Genomic DNA, 26106 nt, shown 5'->3' with positions numbered 1-26106 from the left:
GTCCCTACTGCTCTGGTGTGCTTAGAAAGCAAATCCGTCATGCTCTGTGGGCTTCTGAAGGGTCTTCCTCGGAGGAAGTGCCCTCTAAATCTGATTAAGATGATACCAGAGGGAAAAGACTATCTGATGGTCCCCTCACTGTCCCTCAACCCATCATTCAAACAGCTTTGTTGGTTGTGGCTGCCCTGCGGAACCTGAAAGCCACATTTATGGAAGCACCACTCGGGCCCACTGCAGGAGCTCCTCTCCCTGACTTCTGTGTACATACACGTACCAGCACACCAGTCATTGGGCATTCTGCCTCAGCAGGCCAGTGGGAAGAAGCCCACTAGAAAGGAGCAGTTGCCCAAGAAGATGCCTACCCTCTCAAAGTAGAACAAGTACTTCTTGAGGGCCTCCCTGGCCTGTGCTTGCTGGCTCTGGTTGACAATGTCGGGGTTCTCCTTGTACCGACTGCACTCATAGTACTCGCTGCCATGGGTCTTCCAATCTCCTAGACACATCCAGCAGAAGTCTGCAAGAACAGAAAAAGAGGCATTTACACCCACAAGATAAGCCCTCAATCCTCCAACGGCAAAGCAGTGGAACAGATCCTGTGAAAGGGGAGTGGGGTGGGTTGTCACCTGTCCAGAACTTCCTAAGGGTGCCTCTGTCCAGGAGGAATGTGAACCTCTCCTCTTTGCCACCTAACACTGTCTCTGTATCTCTGTAGCCTTTCCTTGCCAAAACGAACAATGGCAAGCAGATACTCTCAGTTCCATGAGGACATAAGCTTTGTACCTCTTTAGTCCAACACAGGCAGACACAGACTGCACAAGATTGCTGGTGTGCTGTGTCAGTGCCGCTGAGAGAAGCAGAAAGTTGTCCAAGGTGGTTGTCCAGAACACGCTTGCCCTCCTGGCTACCTCCCACACTCATGACACCTGTCCAAAGAAGATTCTGTACACAAAGTTGGGAATTTCCCCTATTTTGTCATTTTTTTAAAAAAAGAACACTTCTATAAAACCAACAGCTACCCAATAGTTCCTACGCAGAATTATGAGCCTGTGCTGAGGAAGCAAAGAGGGAAAATAAAGATCCACTAAACATCCAACAGTTACCGTGGTCTAATGGAGAGGAGCCAACCATAGTTCTGTTAGATGGCCACATCTCTGTCCTGTCTGATCTATAGCCTGTCTCTGACAAAGACCCTGACAGTGGGTAAACCCTGTTTCCCAGAATTTAAGCTGGCTCACTGACTTCTCCAAAGGACCTCTGATATAAAATTTGGGGAAACTAAAGCCAAATTCAGAGACCCAGAGGTCATTCTCTTCTCCTGGGAGCCTTCACTAAACAGCAGCAATACTGCTGTCTCCTTAATCAGCTAGGTGGTGCTTGCTGAGAGGTGAAGGTGGTCAAACTGTACAAGAATGCAAGGGAAGGCAGCTAACTCTGGGTGGTGAGGGATGGGGAGACTATGGGGAGGGACACACAGGGGACTTCTTGGGTACTAGAAATATGATGGGTACTGGGGTGTTCACTTGCCAGTTCTCTTTAAACTGTACACATGTCTTATGCACTGTTCTAAGTGGATGATACACATCCCTCTCACTCAAACACATAAAGACAGAGTGGGATACCACTAAGGAAATATGCCACTACCCATGGCCTATCTTCACTCTACACTTCACAGGCACTGTTCCCTTCCAACGCCTTGCCATGTCCATTCTGATTACGATGGGCTCCTGGGAAAACACAGGAATACCATCAGATGGACCCTTACAAAGAGAAACCTGCAGGGCCTTCTGGTCAGCATTGAAATTGCTGTGTAGGAGACCTGTTTGGACATACTATCTACTCAAAAAAAATTTATTTCTTTACTTCATCTGGCAGGAAGGAAAGCAAAACCAGCAGGTTCTATGTAAGCTACTCATGATGGACGAAGATCTGAAAGCCCAAATCAAAAGCCCTTGTGGAAGCTCTGTAACACCTCGGAAGACTCTTCTGTTACTCCCTCCAATAAAACAGCCTGTTCTAAAAGCTCTCTGTAAGGTAGCACAGATAAGCCCCACATTACTTACCTGCCTTGGCAAAAAGAAAAAGAGCACACTAGAATCTTCTTGGATGACTGAGGATCATGAAGGTCTAAGAGTCATCCCAACCTTGACGTCTGACTATCTGTGTCAGCGAGATGGCAGTGGAATTATAAGAGGCACCGGAAGGAGTATATGAAACATCAAGAGCTGCTTTAGGCTGGGTACTGTAAGTGACGGAGGCTGCCCTTGTCACTACACTATGAAAGCACTCACTAAACAAGTGGGGAGGCCCACGCGCAAGAAACGCACACTGTGCCCCTGGGCCTTGTGCACCGCGCCCGGGACTCACCGTGTTTACACTTGGAGCATTGCTGTCAGAGGGAAACAGAAGAGAACATGTTAAGGGCACGCTGACCAAAGGCTCCATGGCACACATGCAAAGGGCACGGGCTTCTGCTCACCATGTGATTGCAGCCTCCGTTCTTCTCAATGCAGATGTTGCACTTGGGACACTGAGGAGACAGAAGGGCGCCGTTAGGCTCACGCACCACCAGGCCGGTTCTAAGATAAATTACACAAAGCTCCTGGCACCCATGCCCAGTAGCTCATCGTGCGAGCCCTTCTGGGGAGGAGCATCTCACTTAAATGTGGCAGGTCGCTGAGGCTGGAACAGCAATTCAAGGAAATGAGGTCAGCATGTTTGGCTCTGAAACACTCCAAGCACCGGCTGAGCCCCACTAAGTCTTCCACCATCTGTCTTTGCCACGAGGCTGCTCAGATTAAGCACAAGCTGAGTCAGCACAAAGCCTTCCTGCTTGGGAAGAATGCCAAAGCAACACAAGAGCTGGTCCTGGTCAGCTTGCCTGGATTTTTGCTTCCACAAGAGGGCAAGGAAACCCCGTCTAAAGCTCACTTGCTCTCATTTGAGAGATGCCCCAACCTAGGCAGCAAGGCAGAGACCAGTCTGACACTCTGCTCTCCCACTGCCACGAAGCAGACTGTTTAATGAGGTCACGGTCATGGCTATGCCGGGAGTGCAGCAACTCGGCACATGACAGGCACAGGGTAGGTGCTGAGTCACCCAGGGCTCAAGGGGCTGAGGGCCATGTTTTCCCACGGGAAGTTTCAGAATGAGAACTGGGCCTGCCTGGGCTTGCATCAGAGCCTTGCTCTTTACTACATGTTGCTACCAACCACCTCCCTCCCAGGGCTGTTAAAGCCTAGGTTTTCTTCTAATTAGTCAACCCATGGGTCAAACTTTTCCAGGTAGTTCAGCATTTTATTAAAATAAATGCACCCAACACATACTAGGATAGTCCGCTGCAAACTCTGCCAAGTCTGGGCAAGGGTCTGTAGCCTCCAGCAAGGGCCCTGGGTGTTCTGCTCTCAAAAGCCAGCCTCCTGGGCAAGGCCCTAGGCAGCATTAAGGAGGGCAGATCCATGACAGGTAAGACACAGTCCTTACGTCTTTAGTGTGAGCACTAATGTAGTTGGCTGTTTCAGAGTCGTCTGCACACTTCGTGAGCCATTTCCGGATAGTGGCGCAGTCTGTGGGGGCGTGATACATCTGACGACACTTGAAACTTAAAACCGGAAAAGAAAAACATTCAAATAATTGTTAGGTCAGGATCCCATGTTTTCAATTTTCCTTCTGTCCAAGCCAACAGATCCTGAATTAGAGTTTTCCAAAGAAGTAAAGTCACCTCTCAAGGCCTTTGGGATCTTCAGTTACCCAGGGCTATACTGAAATACTGTATGAATTTCTCTTCATCTAAGCACTTCTAAGACACACTCTTAATACACCCAAGTAAAATGCTTCTGTCTTAAATATCCTGTGTGGTGTCAACCCTCCCTTAAAGGATGTCATATTCAGAGTTCAGATTCTCAAAGGACATGGTGAGGTGCTCTGAGATGGATAACTCAGCTCAGACCCAAGGTAGAATCAACATCCGATTTTTGGGAGCCTTGACTTAACTCCCAGCCATATGTGCATAGCATGTACACACAACAGAACTTGTTCAGTCTGCAGGGCCATGATAACTCTGACAATACCTGAAACTTAAAATCAGAAAAGAACACTCCAACACTCATTTGGCTAGGCTTCCATGTTTTTCATTTCCCTTTTGTCCAAGCTAACACGATGTTTGGATAGTAAAGGCGCTCAGGCAAACAGCCTAACACATGCCCCAGGGAAAGGAGTTCATAATGTGGGACACAGGGGTGCCTGGGTGGCTCAATCAGTTAAGCATCTGTCTTCAGCTCAGGTCATGATTCCAGGGTCCTGGGATCAAACCCCGTGTGGACGCTCTGCTCAGTGGGGAGCCTGTTTCTCCCTCTCCCTCTGCCTGTGCTCTCTGTCAAATAAATAAAATCTTAAAAACAAAAAAACGTGGGACACAAAGGATGAAGAGCAACTACATTAGTGGTTCTTTTTCTTTTTTTTTTTTTTTTTAAGGTAAACTCCACACCCAGCATGGAGCCCAGCATGGGGCTTGAACTCATGACCCTGACATCAAGACCACAGCTGAAACCAAGAGTCGGACACTTAACTGACTGAGCCATCCAGGCACCCTTATGTTAGTGATTCTTAATCTTTGGTGAGCCACAGACTCCCTCAACAATATTTTGAAAGGCAAGAACACACGCACATACACCACATTTTCCATGTAGTTTCTCTGAAGCCCCACCATGAATCATCTTAGGGAGGCATGATTAGGGACAGACACAGATGTGGACCTAAATTATGGCTCTGCCCTTGCCTTCCATCTCCAATTCCTCCCCTATAACATAAGGGCAACAGTATCAATCGTACACAGTTGTGACAATATATGTTAAGTGATGAGAACAGTGTCTTTCCCATGATAACGCTTCAGTATACTTAAGCTATCCCCCTATCTCCTGAATGGAGTAAACCCCAAGTAGACATAAACTAGCTTTATGAATTACAGTGTTATAAAATTAGCCTACAAAGGCCAAGATAAAGATTCAGACACTGAAGATTGCAGCTTTCAAACACGGTAATATGTAATTATCTATGCAGGCACATACACACCCACATTGACACAATCTCTGTGCCATGAGTCTCAGTAGCATAAACTGAAGCATATTCTCCCAGGATCTGTGCCACTTTTTTGTTTCTAGATTGAGCATTATCAAACATCCCATGGAACATGAGATGCGGGGTACATACCCTGCCCACTTGGAGCAGAGCTGGTGGTTAGGCTCAAAGACCCTGTCTTTCCCAGCCCCACCCTCACCCACAGCAACAGCAGTGGTGCTTTTGAGGACAAGGCAGGAGCCCAGGGCTGCTCAGCACCCACACTCACTCTTACCAGAACACCTCGTTGCACCGATTGCACTGTACTCGGCGAGCTCTAGGCTCCTGTACCCGAATAACCATGGGGCAGTCTGCACCAGGGCACAGCTGGAGCTGGTAATGACTCTGTGAACACACCAAGGGGAAACAATGAGGACATCCCCTAGTCACTGCTTCCAAATTAGACTTCCCTGAGAGCTCAAACACCTTCTGTCCTTCCAGCCGATGGCTTCTATCAAGGGGCTATAGGAATTCAGAAAGGATGTCACAAGGAACAGCGTTCAGCAGATACTGAAGACCTATGAATGTTTAGCTAAAACTAGGTAGCAACTCACTAGAATGATCTAAGGCTAGATTATAAAATGGAGCACAGAACTGTGTCTGTGAGATGAAAGTACACAGGCACCAGGTCTGGAAAGGAACACAGCCCAATCAGCTGTGCATCTGAAAGTATTATTCTAAATGAAAAAAGACCGAGAAAGACAAGTACCATATGATTCCACTTCTGTGCAGAATCTAAAAAACAAAATGAATAAACAAAACTCAAAGATACAGAGAATAGAAGGGAAGGGTGTTATAGGGTGGGTGAAATGGGTAAAGGGGGTCAATTATAAGGTGACGAATGGTAACTAGACTTACTTTGGTGATCACATTGTAGCATATACAAATACTGAATTATTATGTGGTATACCTAACACCAATATAATGTTACACAACAATTTTACCTAAAAACAAAAACAAAAGCTCTGAGAGGCTCAAAACGACCCTCACGCACGTACCAAAGGCAGCAAACAGCCCAGGGAACAAGGCGCTGTTTATCTCGCAGCCCATGCATGAGAAGACCCAGCCCGTCAGGCCATCTTGTAAGCTCAGGCACAAGCGACGAAGATGATGAGAACTATGCTGCATGAAGGCTGCTAGCCTCAGCCGGGAGCCCAAAGGAGGGGAGGGAATCCCAAACTGACCACACTGGAACCCTGGACAAGTTTTCCAACTGCACAAGAAGCAATACCCCTTCTCTGTGCTTTATAATCACACAGTGAACCACAGGCAACAGCAGCTCCTGAGATAGCCCTGATTCGTGTTCATCCCGACATACAACAGCTTGTTTAAGCAACTGTGTAGAAGAGGAGGAGGCCTGACTGTTCTACCAGAGAAAACCAAGACTCAGAGAGGTCAAATAAAGGGTGGAAGGCTACACAGCGGGAAAGTAACAGTCCTGGGATTCATGTCGTTGTCAGTCTGCCTCCAAGGCCTGTGTTCCTCACTACCACTCTACCGGCTTCTCCACTTTGTAAAAGCCATGGAGCTCTTTTTTCAAATTATAGCACCTAATGGCAGCCTCGTCCACAAAGTGACTGTGGTGAGCATGAGATGGAACACAGGCCCAGGAAGACAGACGTGCAACGATAGGGGCTGGTCATACCTCCACATAGTCCCTAAAGAGGTAGCGCCTGTATTTGTCTCTCAATTCTTCATTGGGCAGCAATGGAAACACGAAGTCCTCTGGTGTTCGGAGTGGGCAGTCCTGAGCCATGCAAGAGACTCCTGTTGAACAAAGACAACATGACAGATAACTGTATTGCAGAAGACACAACAATAATATATTCCCCACTGAGTTCACCCAACAAATTCAGATTCCACATAGGAAATCTTTGAAGCCACAGAATTTATTTTAAAGAGAGAAATTAATGTATTTGCAATGACACAACTAAAATATATCTCAAATTACATATATATCACAAATAGCACCACTAAAAAAGCCGTATCATCTAAAAAAATCCTACGTGGTTCTTGGGGCACCAGCTGGCTCAGTTGGTAAAGCAGGCGACTCTTGATCTTGGGGACATGAGTTCAAGCCCCCCATGGGGCATAGAGATTAATTTAAAAAAAAATCCTATACGGTTCTTGACTAACAATTTCGTTTTGTGATATTTAATACTACGTGCAAGTGACTACCACCCAACACAATGAGGTTCTGCAGATACCGCTGATGGGATGCTAATTGAGTTCGGATACCATCAAATCCTAGTATGACAAACACTCCTATAACCAATCACCAAACCTGATTTGTGTTATGCTACCTAAATAGCAGCAATCTCTTGAGGGTTTCTGAGTTACGGCTACCACCTGGGGCATCAAGATAGGGTAGGCAGCTTAAAGGAAAGTTCTCCTAAAAGTTTACCTTGCACTCACACCAACATTTACATATATGCCCAAACAATAGCCTTAATCTTCTCATTTTGCTCAGGACTAGGGAAAATCTTGCCACTGTTCAGCCTGATGTGTTTGGAAACTAATGGTTCTGACAATAAAAACCCCAATCAGGCTCAGAAGAAACACGCAGCTGACCTGAGTACCTGCAAGGGCAAAGCTGAAGATAAAGACTTCATGCCAGCCCCTAACAAATTCTGCAGCAGACTCACCCACACCCACGCCGTCCTTGACAAGTACTGAGCAGTGCTGCTCCCAGCAGCTACGGCAAAACTGGTGCTGACAGGCCAGAGAAAGTAGGTTTTCCTTCCGCACAAACTGCATACACACTGCGCAGTGGTGAGGGGGGTGGGCCGTGGGAACCTGGGGAGAGACAAAGCCAAATGAGTGAAAAGGAGCCTTCAGATCCTGGGAGGCCACAGGAGTGCCTGACGAAGCTAGGTGCATGGGAGGCGAGCCTGACCCTGCAACAAGTGTCAGAACTCAACTGCAATGTGTGGGCTCTGTGGGTCCCAAAAGTTCTGAATAGAAAGCACAGATCAGGAGGGCTTCCTGAAGGAGGTGGCACATGAGCTGGGCTTACACAATCACTAGGATTCAGAGAGGGAGAGGAAGGCTGAAAGGAGAACTTACAGCAGTTTATAATGTCAGGCTGAAAACCTCAGGATTTCCAAATTGCCAAGGTCCTTAAAGGTTACTCAGTCCAACTTCCGCTTTTAGAGGCTACTGGGTTTCTTTTATAAACCGCCCCGTTTGGGGCACAGAGCTGCCACTCAACAAGTACTACAGAGGTTCTCAGAGCGTATGAAGCTTCTAGCAAGCCCACGCTGCAGGTTTACTTGTCAAAGACTGTGCTTTTCCCCACACAGATATGCCCAAAACACAAAACATTATAGTTTTTACTAACTCACAACTCATCCTTAACACACTGCAGATATGTCACATACAATTAATTTAGAGGGATGAGGAAGATCCTACTAGGGAAGAAACCTTCTTCTAGGATGTGGACGAATAACTGCAAAGCTTGAACTCCAGAATCCATGATGCACTATACGAACTGGCAGACAATGTGGGATCCCCGGCCCAAGTCACAAACTGATGGAGAAGTCTGCTACAGGTTTATATTAGGTTCTGGTTAGTTCACTGGGAATACAAACAATTGGAGGGAAAAGGCTGTATTCTCATGTTTATCCAATATGCTTCTGGAAATTTTCTCCTAAGAGCTACAGAAGTTATGTGGTAATTTGAACCCTGATTCTCCCTCCTAAAGAGTGCTTTCGACATGGCCCTTACTCATTTGACAAATGTCTGTCAAACTCCTAAATACACAGGACATTGCTATGCATTGTAAGATATGGTTCCTAACCATAGAGCCTACACAGTCTGGTGAGGGAGCTGAAAAAGATGAGTGCATTGCTACATCACACAGGTAAAGATTTTGAGACATAACTAGAGGCGTTTGGAGAGGAGAGATCACAGGCTTTGTGAGAGACAGCTTGATCTGGGTCTTTAAAGATGAGTTTCATTCCCACAAGCAAAGATGGGCATAGGGTCGGGACATTCCAGCCCAGGGACGGCACAAGCAGAGTCAAAGAGGAGTGCGGGGAGCTTGGGAACACCAAGGAACCCATCAGGAATGGAGTACAGGCTGTGTAAGTGTAACGAGGAAGGTGAGGCTAAAGAGGGCCCCAGAACTGGCAATGATTTATTCTTCGTCCATGAGGGAACTCTTTAAACTAAAATGGAAATGGAAGATTTAGGCCCATATTGGAACAAAAATCTCAGGCATGTTGTACTATAAACAAAGCAAGATGGTTCTCCGTAACACCATAAGCCACAGCAAGAGCCATGTGTGTCAGAAGCCTTGCTCAAGTGGGAGACACTCACATGTTTTGAGGGACTGGGCTGAACGCGAGCCTCAACGAGCAGCTGAGCAGAATTAGACTTGTATCTACAAAACAAAAAGCAAAAATAAAGGGATTCAGAAACGAAGACAAACATTTTAACCTCTGAACAAAACCAGATGAGACCAACAAGTACTGCAGTTGCACTAAAGCGTCTTTGTCTCTAATTACCTTCTGACAGTTTCAGGCTTCCTTTCACCTTAGTATAAATACTTTTCTCTTTCAGTCACTTATTTATTTATTTATTTATTTTTTTTTTTTAAGATTTTATTTATTTATTTGACAGAGATAGAGACAGCCAGCGAGAGAGGGAACACAAGCAGGGGGAATGGGAGAGGAAGAAGAAGGCTCATAGCAGAAGAGCCTGATGTGGGGCTCCGATCCCATAACGCCGGGATCACGCCCTGAGCCGAAGGCAGACGCTTAACCGCTGTGCCACCCAGGCGCCCCTCAGTCACTTATTTATTTATTAAGGTTTTATTTATTCATTTGATGGTGGGGGGGAGCGCACAGGCAAGGGGAGCAGCAGGGGGAGAGGGAGAAGCAGGCTCCCCGCTGAGCAGCGAACCCAATGTGGGGCTCGATCCCAGGACCCTGGGATCATGACCTGAGCTGAAGACAGACACTTAACCGACTGAGCCACCCAGGCGCCCCATCTCTTTCAATTTGTTTAGCCCTCAATTGGTATGAAAATAATAACCCTGATTCAAAGACATCAAACTAGGAAAAATACTTACAAAGGACAATATCTGTTTTCAACTCCTTTCTGGAAATATCTCTGCGTCTTCAGAACAGGGAAGGTATCTTAAGACAAAGAAAATGCAGGGGCACCTGGATCGCTCAGTCGGTGGAGCATGTGACTCTTGATCTTGGGGTGATGGGTTCAAGCCCCACCTTGGGTATAGAGATTACTTAAATAAAAACTTAAAAAAAAAAAAAAGACATAGAAAATGCTAAGCATATGGGGCACCTAACTGGCTCAGTTAGAGGAGAATGTGACTGGATCTCAGGGTCGTGAGTTTAAGCCCCACATTGGGTGTAGAAATTACTTAAATAAAAACTTAAAAAAAAAAAAAAAAAGCAAAGCATAAAGGAAAACTTGGCACAAATTGTTACATTGAAGAGGTTCAGTTCATCAGAACACAACATAAAGTGAAAAGCCAGGATATAAATGGAAGATAATTCAATACATAGATCATTGGCAAAAGACTGATATTCAGAATAAATAAAAACTTCCTCCAAGTCCATTTGAAAAGATAAAATAACAATAAAAAAATGAACAAAAACAGAACAAGCACTTCACAGAAAAGCAAGCACAAATGGCCCTTAACATGAAAAGATGCTCAACCTCAATAATAATCTGGGACACAATTATGTGTCATTTATACCCACCAGATCGCAGAACTTCAAGTTTCACAGTATCAGGAACACTCATATACCACTGGTGGGCATGTAACACAGTACAATCACTTTGGAAACATTTTGCCATTTAGTAAAGCTAAGGAGCAGATACCCTCACTTTCTATACTCAACCGAAGAAAAACACATGACACTAGGAGTCATGCAGAAGAGTTCTGAGAGCTGCATTATTTTTAAAAGCAAAAAACTAAAACTCACAAATGATTTTTGACAGGAATATGGATAGGATGTCATAAAATGCAGCCTTGTTAATTTTAAAAGTTGAAGAACACACATAGCATGATTCCATGTCTACGAAGTTCTAAAAACATACAAAACTAGGGGTGCCTGGGTGGCTCAGCTGATGAAGCATCCAATTCTTGATCTCAGCTCAGGTCTTGATCTCAACAGTCGTGAGTTCAAGCCCCTACTTAAAAAAACAAAAACACAAAACCATACAAAACTAAAGGATATATAATTTAAGAATAACTAAAAAGGGGTGTCTGGGTGGCTCAGTCAGTTAAGCATCTGCCTTTGGCTCAGGTCATGATCCCAGGGTGCTGGGATCAAGCCCCGCATTGGGCTCCCTGCTCAGCGGAGGGCCTGCTTCTCTCTCTCTACTGCTCCCCCTGCTTGTACTTGCTCTGTCTAAATAAATAAATAAATAAATAAATAAATAAATAAATAAATAAAATCTTAAAAAAAGAGAGAGAGAACAAGGAAGTGATCAATACCAAATTCAAGATACTGGTAGCTCTGGAGAGGAAGGAAGGGGGTGTGGCCATCAGAGGCTTCTAAGTAAAGCTTAGAGGGTTTCTTACTTGGGTGGACACTTAAGAATGTTTGCTTTATCATTCTTTAAAACCTACACCCATCACATACGTGTGCACAAACATACATTTTTGAAAAAGAAACATTTCATAATAAATATTTAATTCCTTTCTGGAATGAGGTATGGAAAACATACATTGAAAAATAAAAACAGGAGCGTCTGGGTGGCTCAGTCGGTTAAGTGTCCGACTCTTGATTTTGGCCCAGGTCATGAGCTCAGGGTCCTGGGATAGAGCCCTGCATCAAGCTCCATGGGGTGTCAAGTTTGAGATTCTTTCCCTCTCCCTGTGCCCCTCCCCCTGTTCACATACACTCTCTAAAATAAATAAAGCTTACAAAATAATAAACACAATTATCATGTGGTAATACAAGTGTCACACAAAGCCCAGGAAAACGCATTACCCAGAATCCAGGAACCTATGCAGGGAAGAATGTCTCATATACGTGACTTCCTTATTCCACCTAGTCAAAATGACTCCTTCCACTGCTTTTATTCCTACTTCTCACACTAGTATTCTTAATGTCCTCAGCTATCTTGTCCATTCCCGAGTTAGGCTACAGAGTTTGGACAGTGAGAGATACCCCACTACTGGAACCTACATGGCTCCAGAATTCTGGGTAGTAGAAACAATAGTGCAAACAGTGGAAGTTCACTTGGAAGTCTATCTAAATGTATTTAGCTCTTGGGTATAGAGAGTGAGAGTGCAGTCAGTGAAATCAGGAGCGCACTTGCTTCTTCCTGAGTAGGCCAAGCTGCTCCAGCAGATACAGCCACCCCAGTTATGTTGAGCCTGGAGAAGGAAAGGCATGACCTTGCTCTGCAGATAAATGGATCACACCCTACAAAGGAAGACTCAGTGGTGTGTGAAAGGGTGGGGATGTGACCATTCTCACTAGTGGTAATTTTGTTCTCCAGGGGTTACTTGGAAGTGTCTGGAGACATCTTTGATTTCAAAGGCTTGGGGTGCTAATTTCAGTGTCCATGTTAATGGCTTTTCGTGCTTTTCTGTGAAATGCTTGTTCTGTCTTTTGCTCATTTTTTACTGTTATTTTGTCTTTTCAAATGGATTCTGCCAGAGATTCTGCCAAACCTCTTACAATTCACAGAACAGTGCCCCCACAACAAAGAATTCTCTAACCCCAAATGGCATGGATGCTGAGGGTGAGAAACCCTATGCCAGACAGAACCACATGCCTCTGCAGGGCGGGCATGGGGACTCTTTCCAGAGGGGGCAGCAGGAGGAGGAACTCCTCCTCCTGACAACTTCCAGGAAATCTTGAGACTCCAAGGTCTGTGCTTCAAGAGGCCTGGTTCTGGTGGTAAACTGGCCTATCTTTTCTGAAGGTAATATTCAAAAGTATGCTGCATTCCTCACTTGATATATCCCAAAGAAACAAATGGAGATGTTGGCAAGTGTTATATAGAAAGGCACTGATTACAAATTCACAACGGCATTAAAAAAAAACTGAACTAACTTCACTGTCTGACAACAGGGGTTTGGAAAAAGCATGGGACATCTATACAATGAAATACTAAGCAGCAATAAAACTGAGGTAGAAAGAATATGATGTAATCATGAGAAAATGTTCCCCAGGTACTGAGAGGAAAAAAGGATATACAATATGATCCAATGTTTTAAATATATAATACGTACATCGTAAGGATATACTCTAAAACATAAATTAATCACCATTGGGTGGATGGGCAGATAAAGAAGCTATGGGTGATGATACCTCTCTTCCCCCAAACACCTTACCTGTCCAATATCTCTGCAACTTGCCAGTGGAAATTAACTAATATAAGTTTAGCAACTGAATGAGATACCTAGAAGGAAGAAAGAAAAAAATATCAAATTACAACTGTAGTTTCCTTCAGAGAACTCCACATTTTGAGAAGTGCATACATTTATGTCTACAGCAGGCCCAGGCTTGATTTCCAAATTCTTCCTCTTGGTTCTCTGCTTCATCTTTTTTTAAGTTCAGACTCTTAATAATCTTAGTATAATCTTTCCTGGATCTCTTTGACTTTTCTTTGTTTTCATTAATGACACTTCCAAGAAATTAGTTTGATTTGAAACTGAAGCAAAACCACCTTGTCTACAACAACCCAGCATCCAACTGAAACGAAAGAGCTGTATGTTCCCTAATGTGGCCTATGTTCCCTCAAGCTGCTGTAGGAGACCACACATGGGAAGTGCACCTCCAGTCAGGCTTGTTACTCGCAGAAAAATCTCCAGGTTTGGACTTTTTGTATAAATCCAGCAAGTGAAAACACTCCTGTTTAAAATCTCTAAATTCCTGGCAACCAATGAGTCCTAATTGCAAGTATGATTTAAAAGCCTATGGACAGCCTTTGTGGCCCCTACATTTTAAAGCACACTGGTTGTGGGTATCAAACAGCCTCAGAAGGTGCTCTGAGCTAGCAATTCTATTTCTGTAAATTTTTCTGAGGAAATCACAGAGGATATGTGTACTGCAGTGTTTTACAAGAGTAAAAAATTAAAAATAACTTAAATGCCCAACAAAAAAAGGAACTAGGTAAATAATATATGACAGATCCATGCAATGATTTAATACGCAGTCACTGAAAAGGATGTTACAGAAATAAGTTTATTGACATAGAAAGTTCACATTTTAATGTTAGGCTGAACAAGCCAGTAGTAAGAGAGGATGTATGTGTTATAGCCACAGTATTTTATTAATAGGTAAAACAGACAATGGCGCCTGGTGGCTCAGTTAAGTCAGCGTCTGACTCTTGATTTCAGTTCACGTCATGATCTCAGGGTTGTGAAGAACCCTGCATTGGGCTCCGGGCTAGCCAGACAGCCTGCTTGGGATTCTCTCTCCCTTTGCGCCCACCCCCCCTTCCCGGCTTCCACATGTGCATGCTCTCTCTAAAAAATTAAAAGGGGGAGGGGAAGCAGACTAGACTAGAGTAGGGCCATAGAAGGTAGGGTCTGGAGGTCTAGATCAGGCTTCCTAGAGAAAGCACTGCATAAGCACGAGGATGCTATTGAATCAAGGAGAAACAAGGAGCACACTTCAGGCCAGGGAGCCAAGAGAACACACAGAACCTTGGCACTCTGCCCACTAGACTGAGTCTTTAAGCAGGAGCTACCAAGGAACTGTAAGGCAGCTGGTCCACAGATAAGAACTGCAGGGAAAGACCCAGTGACCAACATGTAATCCCTGCCCCTAGAGCTCAGGTTACTCCTGAAAGGAGACGGGTGCACACTTACTAAACAAGGGCATGTCCAGTGCATAATCAATGTCAGAGGCTGTGCAGTGACTAAATCTCTTTTTATCTTACAGCCCAGGTACATCTGGAGAAAACCAAGGTCTCAAAATAACACACTTCACTAAGGGTTGGGGGGGGGGTCCCCATGTCCCTTCCATGCAAGGTAACAGGCATCTGATTCATACATGTTGCTGTATTATTTTTCTGTTGAAGACCATGGAAACTTCAGGTCTAGGATTCCTGAATTGTAACTGACACTTCTTCTAACTGTAGCCATAACAAAACTATTTAATCACAGCAAACCACTATCACGAAATAAAAACAGAGACAAAACATATGGTTTAAAGTTAAATAACTGTTTTGAATGTAGCTTCTGGCTACAATTTTTTTTTTTAACCTGATAGTGGTACTGTTTTGGATGACCTCCTCACTGGAGCCTTTTCTATCACCTCTTACCTAATGGGGCCAAATCAGCCCTACACCATTTTCTGTCCTGACTTCTAAATGTCTTGGCATGCAGTGGCTATTAGGTCCTAACAAAAGCACTAAACCATGTGGGAAACCCGGAGGAGTCCTGACCATTTCCAGCAGCCACACCCCCCTTCTCACCACAGATGCCTTCAGTGTAGCCTGTGAGCTAAAAACAGGGGTCAGGCTGCCTCTCACAGATCCACAGAGCCTAGAACTGGACTGGACAGAGGCTGACCATTCAGCAGATGCCAATCATTAAGTGACAGCATGTCTTTAATCTGTGGATTTTCAAAATGGAACTCCTCAACTTTTCTTAGGAAACAGAATTTTAACACTCTACCTAGTCTGATCCTTTGATTTGAACAGCACTTAACAGCAGCAACAAAACCTCAGAATTTGCACACCACATGCAACCACTATGAAGAACATGGCCCTCTGTTGAAACAAATTGTATTAATGACTGCAAGTCCACTAATGACCAACTCAGAATAGCCCAGCAGAATTGAGTTTTGGTGAGAAGAGATTATGTAGAAGAGAGGATACACCTAGCACTTTATGCAACTGACAGTGGGGTGATATGAATCTTTTCTTTCAGAGCCGAAAGCCAAGAATACATCAATATATACAAGATAAGAGGCACACATGTGTCAGCTGTACACACCTCCCACCAGCCTTCTGTAGGAAGTGCTACTGTGATCCCCACATCACAGATGGAGGTGTGAAATGGCCCATATTATGTCCCGTGTATCACTGGAAATCAGGGACTTTCTCTCAATAATCCATTATAAACCCGAAAAAACTCAGAGACCATTAATTTAAGCAAAATGCAGTGTGACTGTGCCTTGCCCTATAATGGACACTAGGAAATCTATAGGGAAGTCAGGTTCCAAAAGAATCTCTGGCAAAAACAGCACGGGGGTAGAGGAAGAGTACCTAGAAGAATTTATGCTAAAAAAGCAGTCCCATGGGATGCTTGGGTGGCTCAGCTGGTTAAGCATTTGCCTTCGGCTCTGGTCATGATCCCAGGGTCCTGGGACTGAGGTCCTGCATTGGGCTCCTCGCTCAGTGGGGAGTCTGCTTCTCCCTCTGCCTCTGCCCCTCCCCCTGCTTGGGCTCAACCGTTCTCTCTCTCTCTGACAAATAAAATCTTCTTAAAAAATTAATAAGGAAAAAGGTAGTCCCAGCAGGAAGGCCACCTCATCCTTGATTTGGGGTCATAAGAGAGAACTGGGGACCCATGGGTGGCTTAGTTGGTTAAGCGTCTGCCTTTAGCTTGGGTTATGATCCCAGGGTCCTGAGATTGAATCCTGCATGTGGGGGGGTCCCTGCTCAGTGGGGAGTCTGCTTCTCCCCCCCACCTCGTGCTTGCTTGTTCCCTCTCTCTCAAAAACAAATAAAATCTTAAAACACACACACACACACACACACACACACGAGAGACATGTCCCAACAGTATCTCAGAGGAAGCAAACATGGTGATTTGGGGGCAGAAAAGGATGTGGGAGGGGGTGCAGGGGCGCCAATATTTAAGCCATCTTCGACAAGAAGGCCAGGACAAACCTTGGGGATGATGTTAAAATATTAAAAAGATAAAAAATCTGTCTTTCTCAAAGTGCAAACAGCTGAACTCTCTCAAGAAAGAATTCCTGAGTATTCACACCGTTACTGCTTAATGCTCAGAGAGCTCAGCAATCCACTCTGATCTAGTAGAGTCAATAGTTCACAACTGGACAGCCTTCCATTCTTCTGTATGTTTTCAACTGTGCAGAATAGAATCTTTTAGCAGAATCAAGGTGAGCCCTTGCTGGACCGTTTTGATCAAGAAATTAACCACCTATCAGTGCTATTCTCTGGACCCCTCCACTCCATATCCCTCAGGATTACCTTCCTGAAACCCTGAAGTAAAAGTAGTAATACTGAACAGCTCTTACAGAGCTCTCATATCTTGCCAGGACCAGTTCCCACCCTGTTTAAAACCCATCACTGTTTTCCAGTACTGACAAGACAAGTCTTAAGATCTTAGTGGAAGAGTCATCAGAACCACTGTAACCTGGAGTCCAGCAACAGACCAAGTGATTCTAGCACCCCCAAACACTTTGCTAACTATTCTCTACCAAGGATGCCCTTTTTTGTAGCAAATACTTGGAAATTAAAGAACATACTTCTGTAGAACCTGTGTGTCACAGAAGAAATCACAAGAGAAATTAGAAAATGTTTTGAGCTGTACAATAATGAAAATACCATAGAATAAAACTTGGTGAGATGCTGCTTACATGATGCCAGGGGGAAATTTACAACTAGGAAAAAAATCTAAAAATCAATGACATAAAGTCCCCCTAAGAAATTAAAAGAAGACCAAATAAATAAATCTTTAAAAAAGGCGGGGCGGGGGCACCTGCGTGGGTCAGTCGGTTAAGCGTCCATGGACTCTTGGTTTCAGCTCAGGTCATGATCTCAGGATCAAGCCCCATATTGGGTTCTACGCTCAGCGAGAAATCTGCTTGAGGATTCTCTCTTGCAACACCCCCTTCCCTCCGCAGGTGTGAGCGCGCGTACTCTCCCTCTCTCACATATAAATAAATCAATCTTAAAAAAAAGAAAAAACTAGAAAAAGACAATTAAAATCAAAGCAAGTGAAAGGAAAAAATTAAAAAGAACCAAGCAGAAATAAATAAAATTCAAACCAAATAATATTGAAAAATAAAGCCTTTAAAAGTTGATTCTTTAAGAAGATCAACAAAGTTGCTAAAAACTTTGGCTAGAACATTTAAGAAAAAAAGGGTATACAGGGGCGCCTGGGTGGCACAGCGGTTAAGAGTCTGCCTTCGGCTCAGGGCGTGATCCCGGCATTATGGGATCGAGTCCCACATCAGGCTCCTCTGCTATGAGCCCTTCTTCCTCTCCCACTCCCCCTGCTTGGTGTTCCCTCTCTCGCTGGCTGTCTCTATCTCTGTCAAATAAATAAATAAAATCTTTAAAAAAAAAAAAAGAAAAAAAAAGGGTATACAAATTACCAATAACGGGGGTGAAATAGGGACTATCCCTACAAACCTTACAGGTACTAAAAGGAAAGTAAGGGAATATTATAAATAATCTAATTTTAATAAATTTGGTATTTTAGGTGAAACTGACAAGTTCCTTGAACACTACTTGGCAAAACTGACACACCCACAAAAATAAACTTAATAACTCTATATCTATTAAAGACATGGAATTCATAATCAAAAATTTTCTCACAAAATTCCATGTCCACAACTTTTTACTGGTGAACTTCATCAACACTTAAACACTTTCAGAAACTCAAGAAAGTAATACTTCTTACAAATTAATTTTATGAGACTAACATAATTCAGATAAAAAATCTGACAATAATAAAAAAATTACAGACCAGTATCCCTTATGAACACAGACACAAAAAATCAATCCAAATATTTTAGCAAATTAAATCCAGCAATATAGAAAAAGGACAATATAGCATAATGAAGTGAGGTTATCCCAGGAATGGAAAGATAATTTAACATTTGAAAGCTCCTATTATAATTCACTGAATTAACAAACTAAAGGTGGAAAAAATGATCATTTCGTCACAGAAACCCATCTGACAAAATTCAATATTCATTCAAGATAAAATTTCTCAGCAAATCAGGACAAAAAGTGAACTTCCTGAATCTGATATAGGGCATCTATGCATTACATTCAATGATGAAACAGTGAATGCTACTATCAGGAAAATGGTACAGATGATCACCCTCACCATTTAACATTATATACTGGAGGCCCTAGCCAGGGCAGTAAGGCAAAAGGGGGGGGGCATAAAATACATTAATAAAAGATTGGAAAAAGAAGAAACAAATCTGTCTCCATTCCTAGATAAAATGAGTATTTACTCAGGAAATCCTAAACAAATGTACAAAACAACTACTAGAATAAATGAATTTAGTAAGATAACAAAATACAAAGTCAATATACAAAAACCAAATGTATTTCTATACAACATATGAAAACCAAAATTTAAAATAGGTGAAATGTGTTTTAATAATATATTTTATTTAGACTAATACATCTACAATATTATTTTAACATGTAATCCCCAAAAATGATTCATGAACTATTTTATTTCATACCCTTTTTTTCATATAAGTCTTCAGAGTATACCGTATATTTTAGAATTATAGCACATACCAATTCAAACTGGCCACATTTCAAATGCCCAATGACTACACGGGGTCACAGCCACCAGACTGAACAACACAGCTCCAGACTGAACACAGCAATCAAAATTAATCAAAATCAAAGCAGGGTTTTTTTGGGGGGCAGAGGGGACAAAGTAAAAGTTGATCCTAAAATCTGTGGAAGGTAAAAGACCCAGAATATCCAAAGCAATCTTGAAAGAGCAAAGTCAGAGGACTTATACCATCTGACTTATGAAGCTACAGTAATCAAGACAGTGAAGTACATATGGGCTTAGAAACAGAGAGATCAATGAAACAGAATAAAATCCAGAAGCAAACTCGGACCATTTACGGTTAATTTTATACAGAGGTGCCAAGGAATTCAGTCAAGGAAACATTCAACAAATGGTTCTGGAATAACTGAACATAATTATACAAAAACAAACCACAGAACTTAGACACTTCACAGCATGTAAAAATTAACTCAAAATAGTTCACAGATTTAAATGTAAAAGTAAAAACCGTAAGACTTCTAGGAAAAAATCTCTGCAACCTTGGTTTAGGCAAAGATTTCAAAGATACGACAATGAAATCACTATCCTTAAAAGAAAAAATTGATAAACTGGACTTTATTAAAATTAAACTTTTAGTCTTCATAGACATTATTAAGAAAATGGAAGAGACAAGCCACAGACCAGGAGAAAATAATTACAAATCTTATATCTGATAAAGGACTCAATTCAGAATCTATAAAGAACTCATGCAACTCAACAGGACGAACAACCCAATTTTTAAAAATGGGCAAAAGATTTGAACGCTTCACCTGAAAAAGGTATGAACAGAAAATATGCAAAAGAAAAGATCCTCAAGATCATCAGTCATAAGCGAAATACAAATTAAAACAGCAAGATACCACTTTATACTCACTAGAATGGATATAATCCTAAAGACTATCAGTACCGAGTGCTTGCAAGGATGTGGAGAAACTGGAACCCTTATATAATGGCAGGAATCTAAAATAGCATTCACCTTGGAAAACAGTTTGGCAGTTTCTTAAAACATTAAACACACACTTACCATACAACCTAGCAATCCCACTCCTAGATATCTACCCAAGAGAAATGAAAACATATGTCCATTTAAAGTCCTGGACATGAATGGGCATGGCAGCATATTTCATAATAGCCCCAAACTGGAAACAACCAAATGTCCACCAACTGATGAATGAATGGATAAACAAAATGTAATATATCCATACAAAGGAAAATCATTCAGCAATAAAAAGGAAAGCACTACTGACGTAATATGACACGGATGAACCTCAAAAATATCGTGCCCAGTGAAAGAAGCCAGACACAAAAGACTACATATTGTACAATTCAATTTATATGAAGCTTCTAGAAAAGGTAAAACCATAGGGAAAGAAAGATGATCCTTAGTTGCCTGGGGCTATGAGTGGGGACTGACTAATGAATACAAGGGAACCTTCCAGATGATGAAAATATTCTATACCTCAGGTTGTGGTGATGGTTACATAGCTGCATAAACTTACTAAAATTCATCTAATGGTACACTTTAAAATAGGTGCATTTAATGGAATGTAAATAACACTTCAATAAATCTGTATAAAAATAAAATTGCTTGATGGCTAGATACATAACAAAGCAAATGTAGCAAAAGATTAGCAACTGTATAATCTTGATAGTATATGGATGTCCACTGTACAATTCCTTAAACTTCTTTAATTTTTTATAATAGAAGTCAGGAGGGACTTTAACACAATTGCAGTAACTTGTATGAACAAATGTCACAATAAACAAAAGGCTGACCTTTACGCTACTGTATCAAATAGTCACTTTGACCTTTTGCTTACTCCTCAAAATGAAAAATTCCCCTTCAGGGTTTTAAAATAGTTTTGAGCAAAGGTTAACTGATCAAAGGGGCGCCTGGGTGGCACAACAGTTAAGCGTCTGCCTTCGGCTCAGGGCGTGATCCTAGAGTTCTGGGACTGAGCCCCACATCAGGCTCCTCCGCTATGAGCCTGTTTCTTCCTCTCCCACTCCCCTGCTTGTGTTCCCTCTCTCGCTGGCTGTCTCTATCTCTGTCGAATAAATAAATAAAATCTTAAAAAAAAAAAAAAGGTTAACTGATCATACAACGTGAATTTCAGCATAAGCAGATATAACTTCCACACTTGTCTATAATGCTAATAACTTTACAACACTCTGTGGCTCTCTCAACCTCCCAGACCAAGCCTTCTTAGTGTTCCAATGGATGCTCTGCTCCTAATCTTTCAGCCCCTTAAAATGTTGCCGTTCCACAAAGCACAGCTTCTCAGGCCTGTCTTTGAGTCATCACAGTTGTGCTTAAGCATTGGTCAGTGTGGACAGAAGCCCCAAAGGTAAGAACTCCTCTTTTATTTTTCCTGGGAGCTGGGGAAGGGAACGTGACTGATCAAGGTGGGGAAGGGAGGGCAAACAGTGGTATAAAGTTCATCAAAGACAGAAGGATGCCCTCAAGTCTCCAGTGGTCCAGAGTCAAAGATATGCTAAGAGCAGAAGCCAAGAGCAGCCTATCTTCCCTGCTTTTTCTCCTCTTTCTCTATACCCCCAAACCTGACCAAAAATGGGTCAGGAGCCTCTAGGGAGCTTTCCTCCCAGCTTGAAAAAACTGTGGGATTACCCTGTGCTGTCATTTACCCTGAACACTGCTCTGCATTGCCAATACAGTCTGGTCTTGTTTTGCCACTGCATTTATAATCCCAACACCCTCGAATGGTTTCCAGTTCTTTCTTTCAGGAACACCTTAGCTACACGCATGTTGGAAAGGACTTTGCTGCTGGTCATCAATATTTCCCAAAAGTTGCAGGCAAAACTCTTCTATTATCTTCTACAATCTATATTTGGGCTCAAGACGCTTAAAACATGCTTATTTCCCTGATAACAGGCCCTCAAAACATATCCAGTAGTTACCACTTGTGCACAGATACCTAAAGGAGTAGACAGCTGCTGGGGAGTCAAGTTCTTCTTTCTGTTTCTTATAAACAATGTAGTAAGAGTGCATACAATTCTATCCCTACTTCATAAGTAGGGCTTGGGGGATGAGAAGTGGGGACCAGTGGGAAATCTAGAACATGGGCCAATGATGCTAAGATTTTTCTCACAGAGATGTAATAAAGTGTACATGCATGCTTTAGCTTCTGTTACCAGCAAGGAGATCCTCACTGGTTAACAGTATACAAGTGTACCAGCTCTGCATTTCATGAGATATTCTGGAAGCACTTCCTTCCATGTTCTAAAGGCTTCAGAGACTGGAGAAATGAAATAGTGTAAACACCCAACTGTCACTTGAAGTGGAGACCACCTTGATGAGATAAAACTTCTGAATCTGCGTGGCCTCCAACCCACTCACTACAAGAAGACATCTGCAGAATTTCAAGACCTTAGATAAGGTAACTCCAGCAGCAATTTGGTTATTGCCTGATACTTCAGCAATTCTGTGACTTGCTGTCCCACCCTATGTTTCAACTTTACTGTATATATTTTCTCCATTAGGTCCCTAAGCAGAAAGCATACTGTGGTAAAAACAATTTTTAAAATCACAGGTCCCCAAGTCCACCTCAAGTCTGTTAGTAAATGAGAGCCACAAATTTCTTTGTCTCTATCAGAATTTCACATTAATCATTGGAATAAACATTTCTCCTGATCTCCTGACCACAAAGAACTTAAAACACCAGAGCGAGATAAACCTTGCTACTGAAGGAAATGATAAGTACATATAACATTTTGGACCCTTTCTAATACACAGCCAATATCCATCTTTGGAAAAAAGGTTTTAAGAGTTTCAGGAAATTTAACAGTTACTACTTAACATCCCAGAGCACTTGGATAGCATATGTTTATTATTCAAAATAATGCACGGAACGTGCTAATTTTATGTAAGGATCAAGGCACATAATGAAGAGCCTCTGCTCTTGACAACAGTTCCCCAAGGAAACCCATGAGCACGGTCAGTTGCTTGTTCCTCTTTTTATTAGTCTCCTACAGCTGGTTCAAGCTGTCCAGCCCTCGGGGACAAGTTAATAACATAGCTTGCAAACAGATCTTTCCCCCAGAAAAAAGAAATCCAGCAGCCCACCAAAACTGTCACCAGCCCTTCCCACACTTACCAGTGCCATAGGGAGGATGCAGCTGATGGCAGTGAGCATCAACGGCCTGAAAAAATACAGGTGGTAGTTTCAATTTTTATTTAGAATTCTTACTTGCCAACTGCCTGAAAATTTTTAAGGCTACACGAATGGGTCTCCATGCCTCAGCCTGTGTTAAGCCACTTCATGGTCCAATCACATTTGTTAACAAACACTAGCAGTGATTCACTAAACAGCAGAGATGAAGGAAAGGAGTGAACTGTGGGTGAGCTTCTGGGTCTGGGGTAGAAAGGGATATGATATAGGAAAGCTAGCCTAAGGAGATCAAGATGGATGAATTCAGGTCTTGGAGGGCAGGGGGTGAGGCGAGAAGGGACTAAAAGGGGTAAGAGGAAGAAACAAGGTTAAAGCACAGAGACAAAGGAGTAGGTGAACATCACCCTAGAATGGGACAAAATCAGCAGCAGTGGTGGTGATACTGGGGTCCCAGCAGGCCTCTGACTTTAGGCAAGGCTCACCCCTACAGTCCAGTTTAAGTGGTGGACCTTCATTTCTCCCATACTTCACATCTACATGTTCTCAGCTTCTAGGAGGTCAGCCTCTCTGGCTCCTGATTATAACCTTGCTTCCTTTCGCTTTTTCTTTACAGGTCTCCATGGAAGTAGGGCTGACTTACAACTGAGGCACCCATGCTATTCATGTTTTAAAAATCTGATTAAATTTGAAGATTTCTCTCGTCTAACCTTAACTCAGCTCTGTCTCTGATCATTAAAATAAATACCAAGAAACCCAAAGACCTCACTAAATAAAAAGTTATTTATGCAAAATACAATAAAGCAAAAATATGAGCCATCCATCCTTGATCACGAGGGTACTTTTTATTATGAAAAATTCCAAACATCTACAAAAGTGAAGAGTATGATGAAACCCATGTACCCGTCCCCCAGCTCCAACATCAACTCACGGCCAGGCCCCCTCTATCTGTACCTCATCTATCCATTACCTGCCACAGTATCAAGCAGTAAATCCCAGCCTATCTTTTAGGGTGTGCGTTTTAATGAAAAACCTTTGGAAAGTACTTACTACAAAAGGCTGGTTAAACCCCTACCAGAATTCTACGAGTTTTCCAGTGGGTGCCAAATAAGCAGGATGACCACCCTTTTTATGACCCAAGGTCATATCCAGGAACCAAACCAAAAGAAATGTAGACAGGAGCTGACATCCAATGAACCGTCATTGTAGGATTAAGAGCCAAATCTCAGACCATGTTCACACAGCCACAAGCCCATCTTGTCCAAAATGATTTCAAATAATGCTCTGCCTCTTGCAGCTACTGCTACTGTGAGGAGGCATATAAGAGGGAATACACCAAATACTATCTTGGCAGTACCATCCATGTTCCCACTCTACTCCAGAGGATACCTCAGAGGCTACCATATCTTACTGATAAAGCCATACACTCCAAGAACATAATTCAAAGACAGAACTACTGACTGATGCCCTTAGCTATGCTCAAAACATATAATGCTATTTTTATAACCTTTCTGTTTATATAAAACTCCGTCAGAAATGGAAGCTCCTTGAGGACAGAAATTTGAAACAATTTCCTTCTCTGCCATATGCAAGCACTTGGAACAATGCCAGCACCAGTACTAGGTCCTAGACGCTAACACTACCCTCTGTCACTGCACACCCACATTCTCCTCCAGAACCCAGAGAGGCACCAAGATCTTTCAGGATTCAAGGGGATGAAGGAAGAGGCCAGATACAGCTCCTCTGATGAAGGTTAAAAAGAATTAAAAATGTTTGAAAAAAGGAAGGACAAGAGGTCTTCTGAGAGTTTGCAAAGGCTTCTGAAGGGCAGAGACGCTTACAGGAGGCTTGTGGAGACAAATGTCAAACAAAATGGGTTAGAGAACAGCCAAGAGGAAGGAGTTCAGGCTGGAGTCTGAAGAAGCTACTTTAAATTTTTCAACAGACCAAGATAATCAAAGTGGCACTTTTAGTGGATATATCAGAAAATATGAAATAGAAGTAGAAAAAGATTTATTTTTATCTCCTCTCTCACCATTCCAAAAAAAGAGGTGGCAGAAACCAAAGGCAAAGAGATCTTAAAATTATTTTACGGTAGGTCAAACCACTTTCCCCCCCANATTTATTTATTTATTTATTTATTTATTTTTTTTTAAAGATTTTTTATTTATGTGACAGAGAGACAGCCAGCGAGAGAGGGTACACAGCAGGGGAGTGGGAGAGGAAGAAGCAGGCTCCCAGCGCAGGAGCCTGATGTGGGACTCGATCCCGGAACGCCGGGATCACGCCCTGAGCCGAAGGCAGACGCTTAACGACTGCGCTACCCAGGCGCCCCGAAAAAGATTTATTTTTATCTCCTCTCTCACC

General features: G+C 42.8%; 1 protein-coding gene across 6 annotated transcripts in view; it reads right to left on the bottom strand.

The window, feature by feature from the left end:
* The window catches only part of ARIH2 (ariadne RBR E3 ubiquitin protein ligase 2), a 47234-nt gene that overhangs the window by 3939 nt on the left and 17189 nt on the right, over window positions 1-26106 (bottom strand). For 4 of the 6 annotated variants that reach the window (XM_034658278.1, XM_019801087.2, XM_002920558.4 and 1 more), the window contains 9 exons: window positions 13436-13503; window positions 9433-9496; window positions 7758-7908; window positions 6758-6879; window positions 5348-5457; window positions 3481-3598; window positions 2477-2527; window positions 2365-2386; window positions 363-514 (listed from right to left, as the gene is read on the bottom strand). In XM_034658278.1, the coding sequence (XP_034514169.1) occupies window positions 363-514; window positions 2365-2386; window positions 2477-2527; window positions 3481-3598; window positions 5348-5457; window positions 6758-6879; window positions 7758-7908; window positions 9433-9496; window positions 13436-13503 (858 nt within the window). Of the gene's footprint in view, window positions 1-362; window positions 515-2364; window positions 2387-2476; window positions 2528-3480; window positions 3599-5347; window positions 5458-6757; window positions 6880-7757; window positions 7909-9432; window positions 9497-10186; window positions 10299-13435; window positions 13504-23727; window positions 23774-26106 lie in introns of those variants that run through there. The other 2 variants (XM_011226667.3, XM_019801089.2) reach the window with 2 other exon arrangements.

The sequence above is a fragment of the Ailuropoda melanoleuca genome, chromosome 4 (assembly GCF_002007445.2).
Source record: "Ailuropoda melanoleuca isolate Jingjing chromosome 4, ASM200744v2, whole genome shotgun sequence".
Classification (NCBI taxonomy): domain Eukaryota; kingdom Metazoa; phylum Chordata; class Mammalia; order Carnivora; family Ursidae; genus Ailuropoda; species Ailuropoda melanoleuca.
Note: the sequence above shows the minus strand (reverse complement) of the source record. Positions and strands in the feature narration are given on the sequence as shown.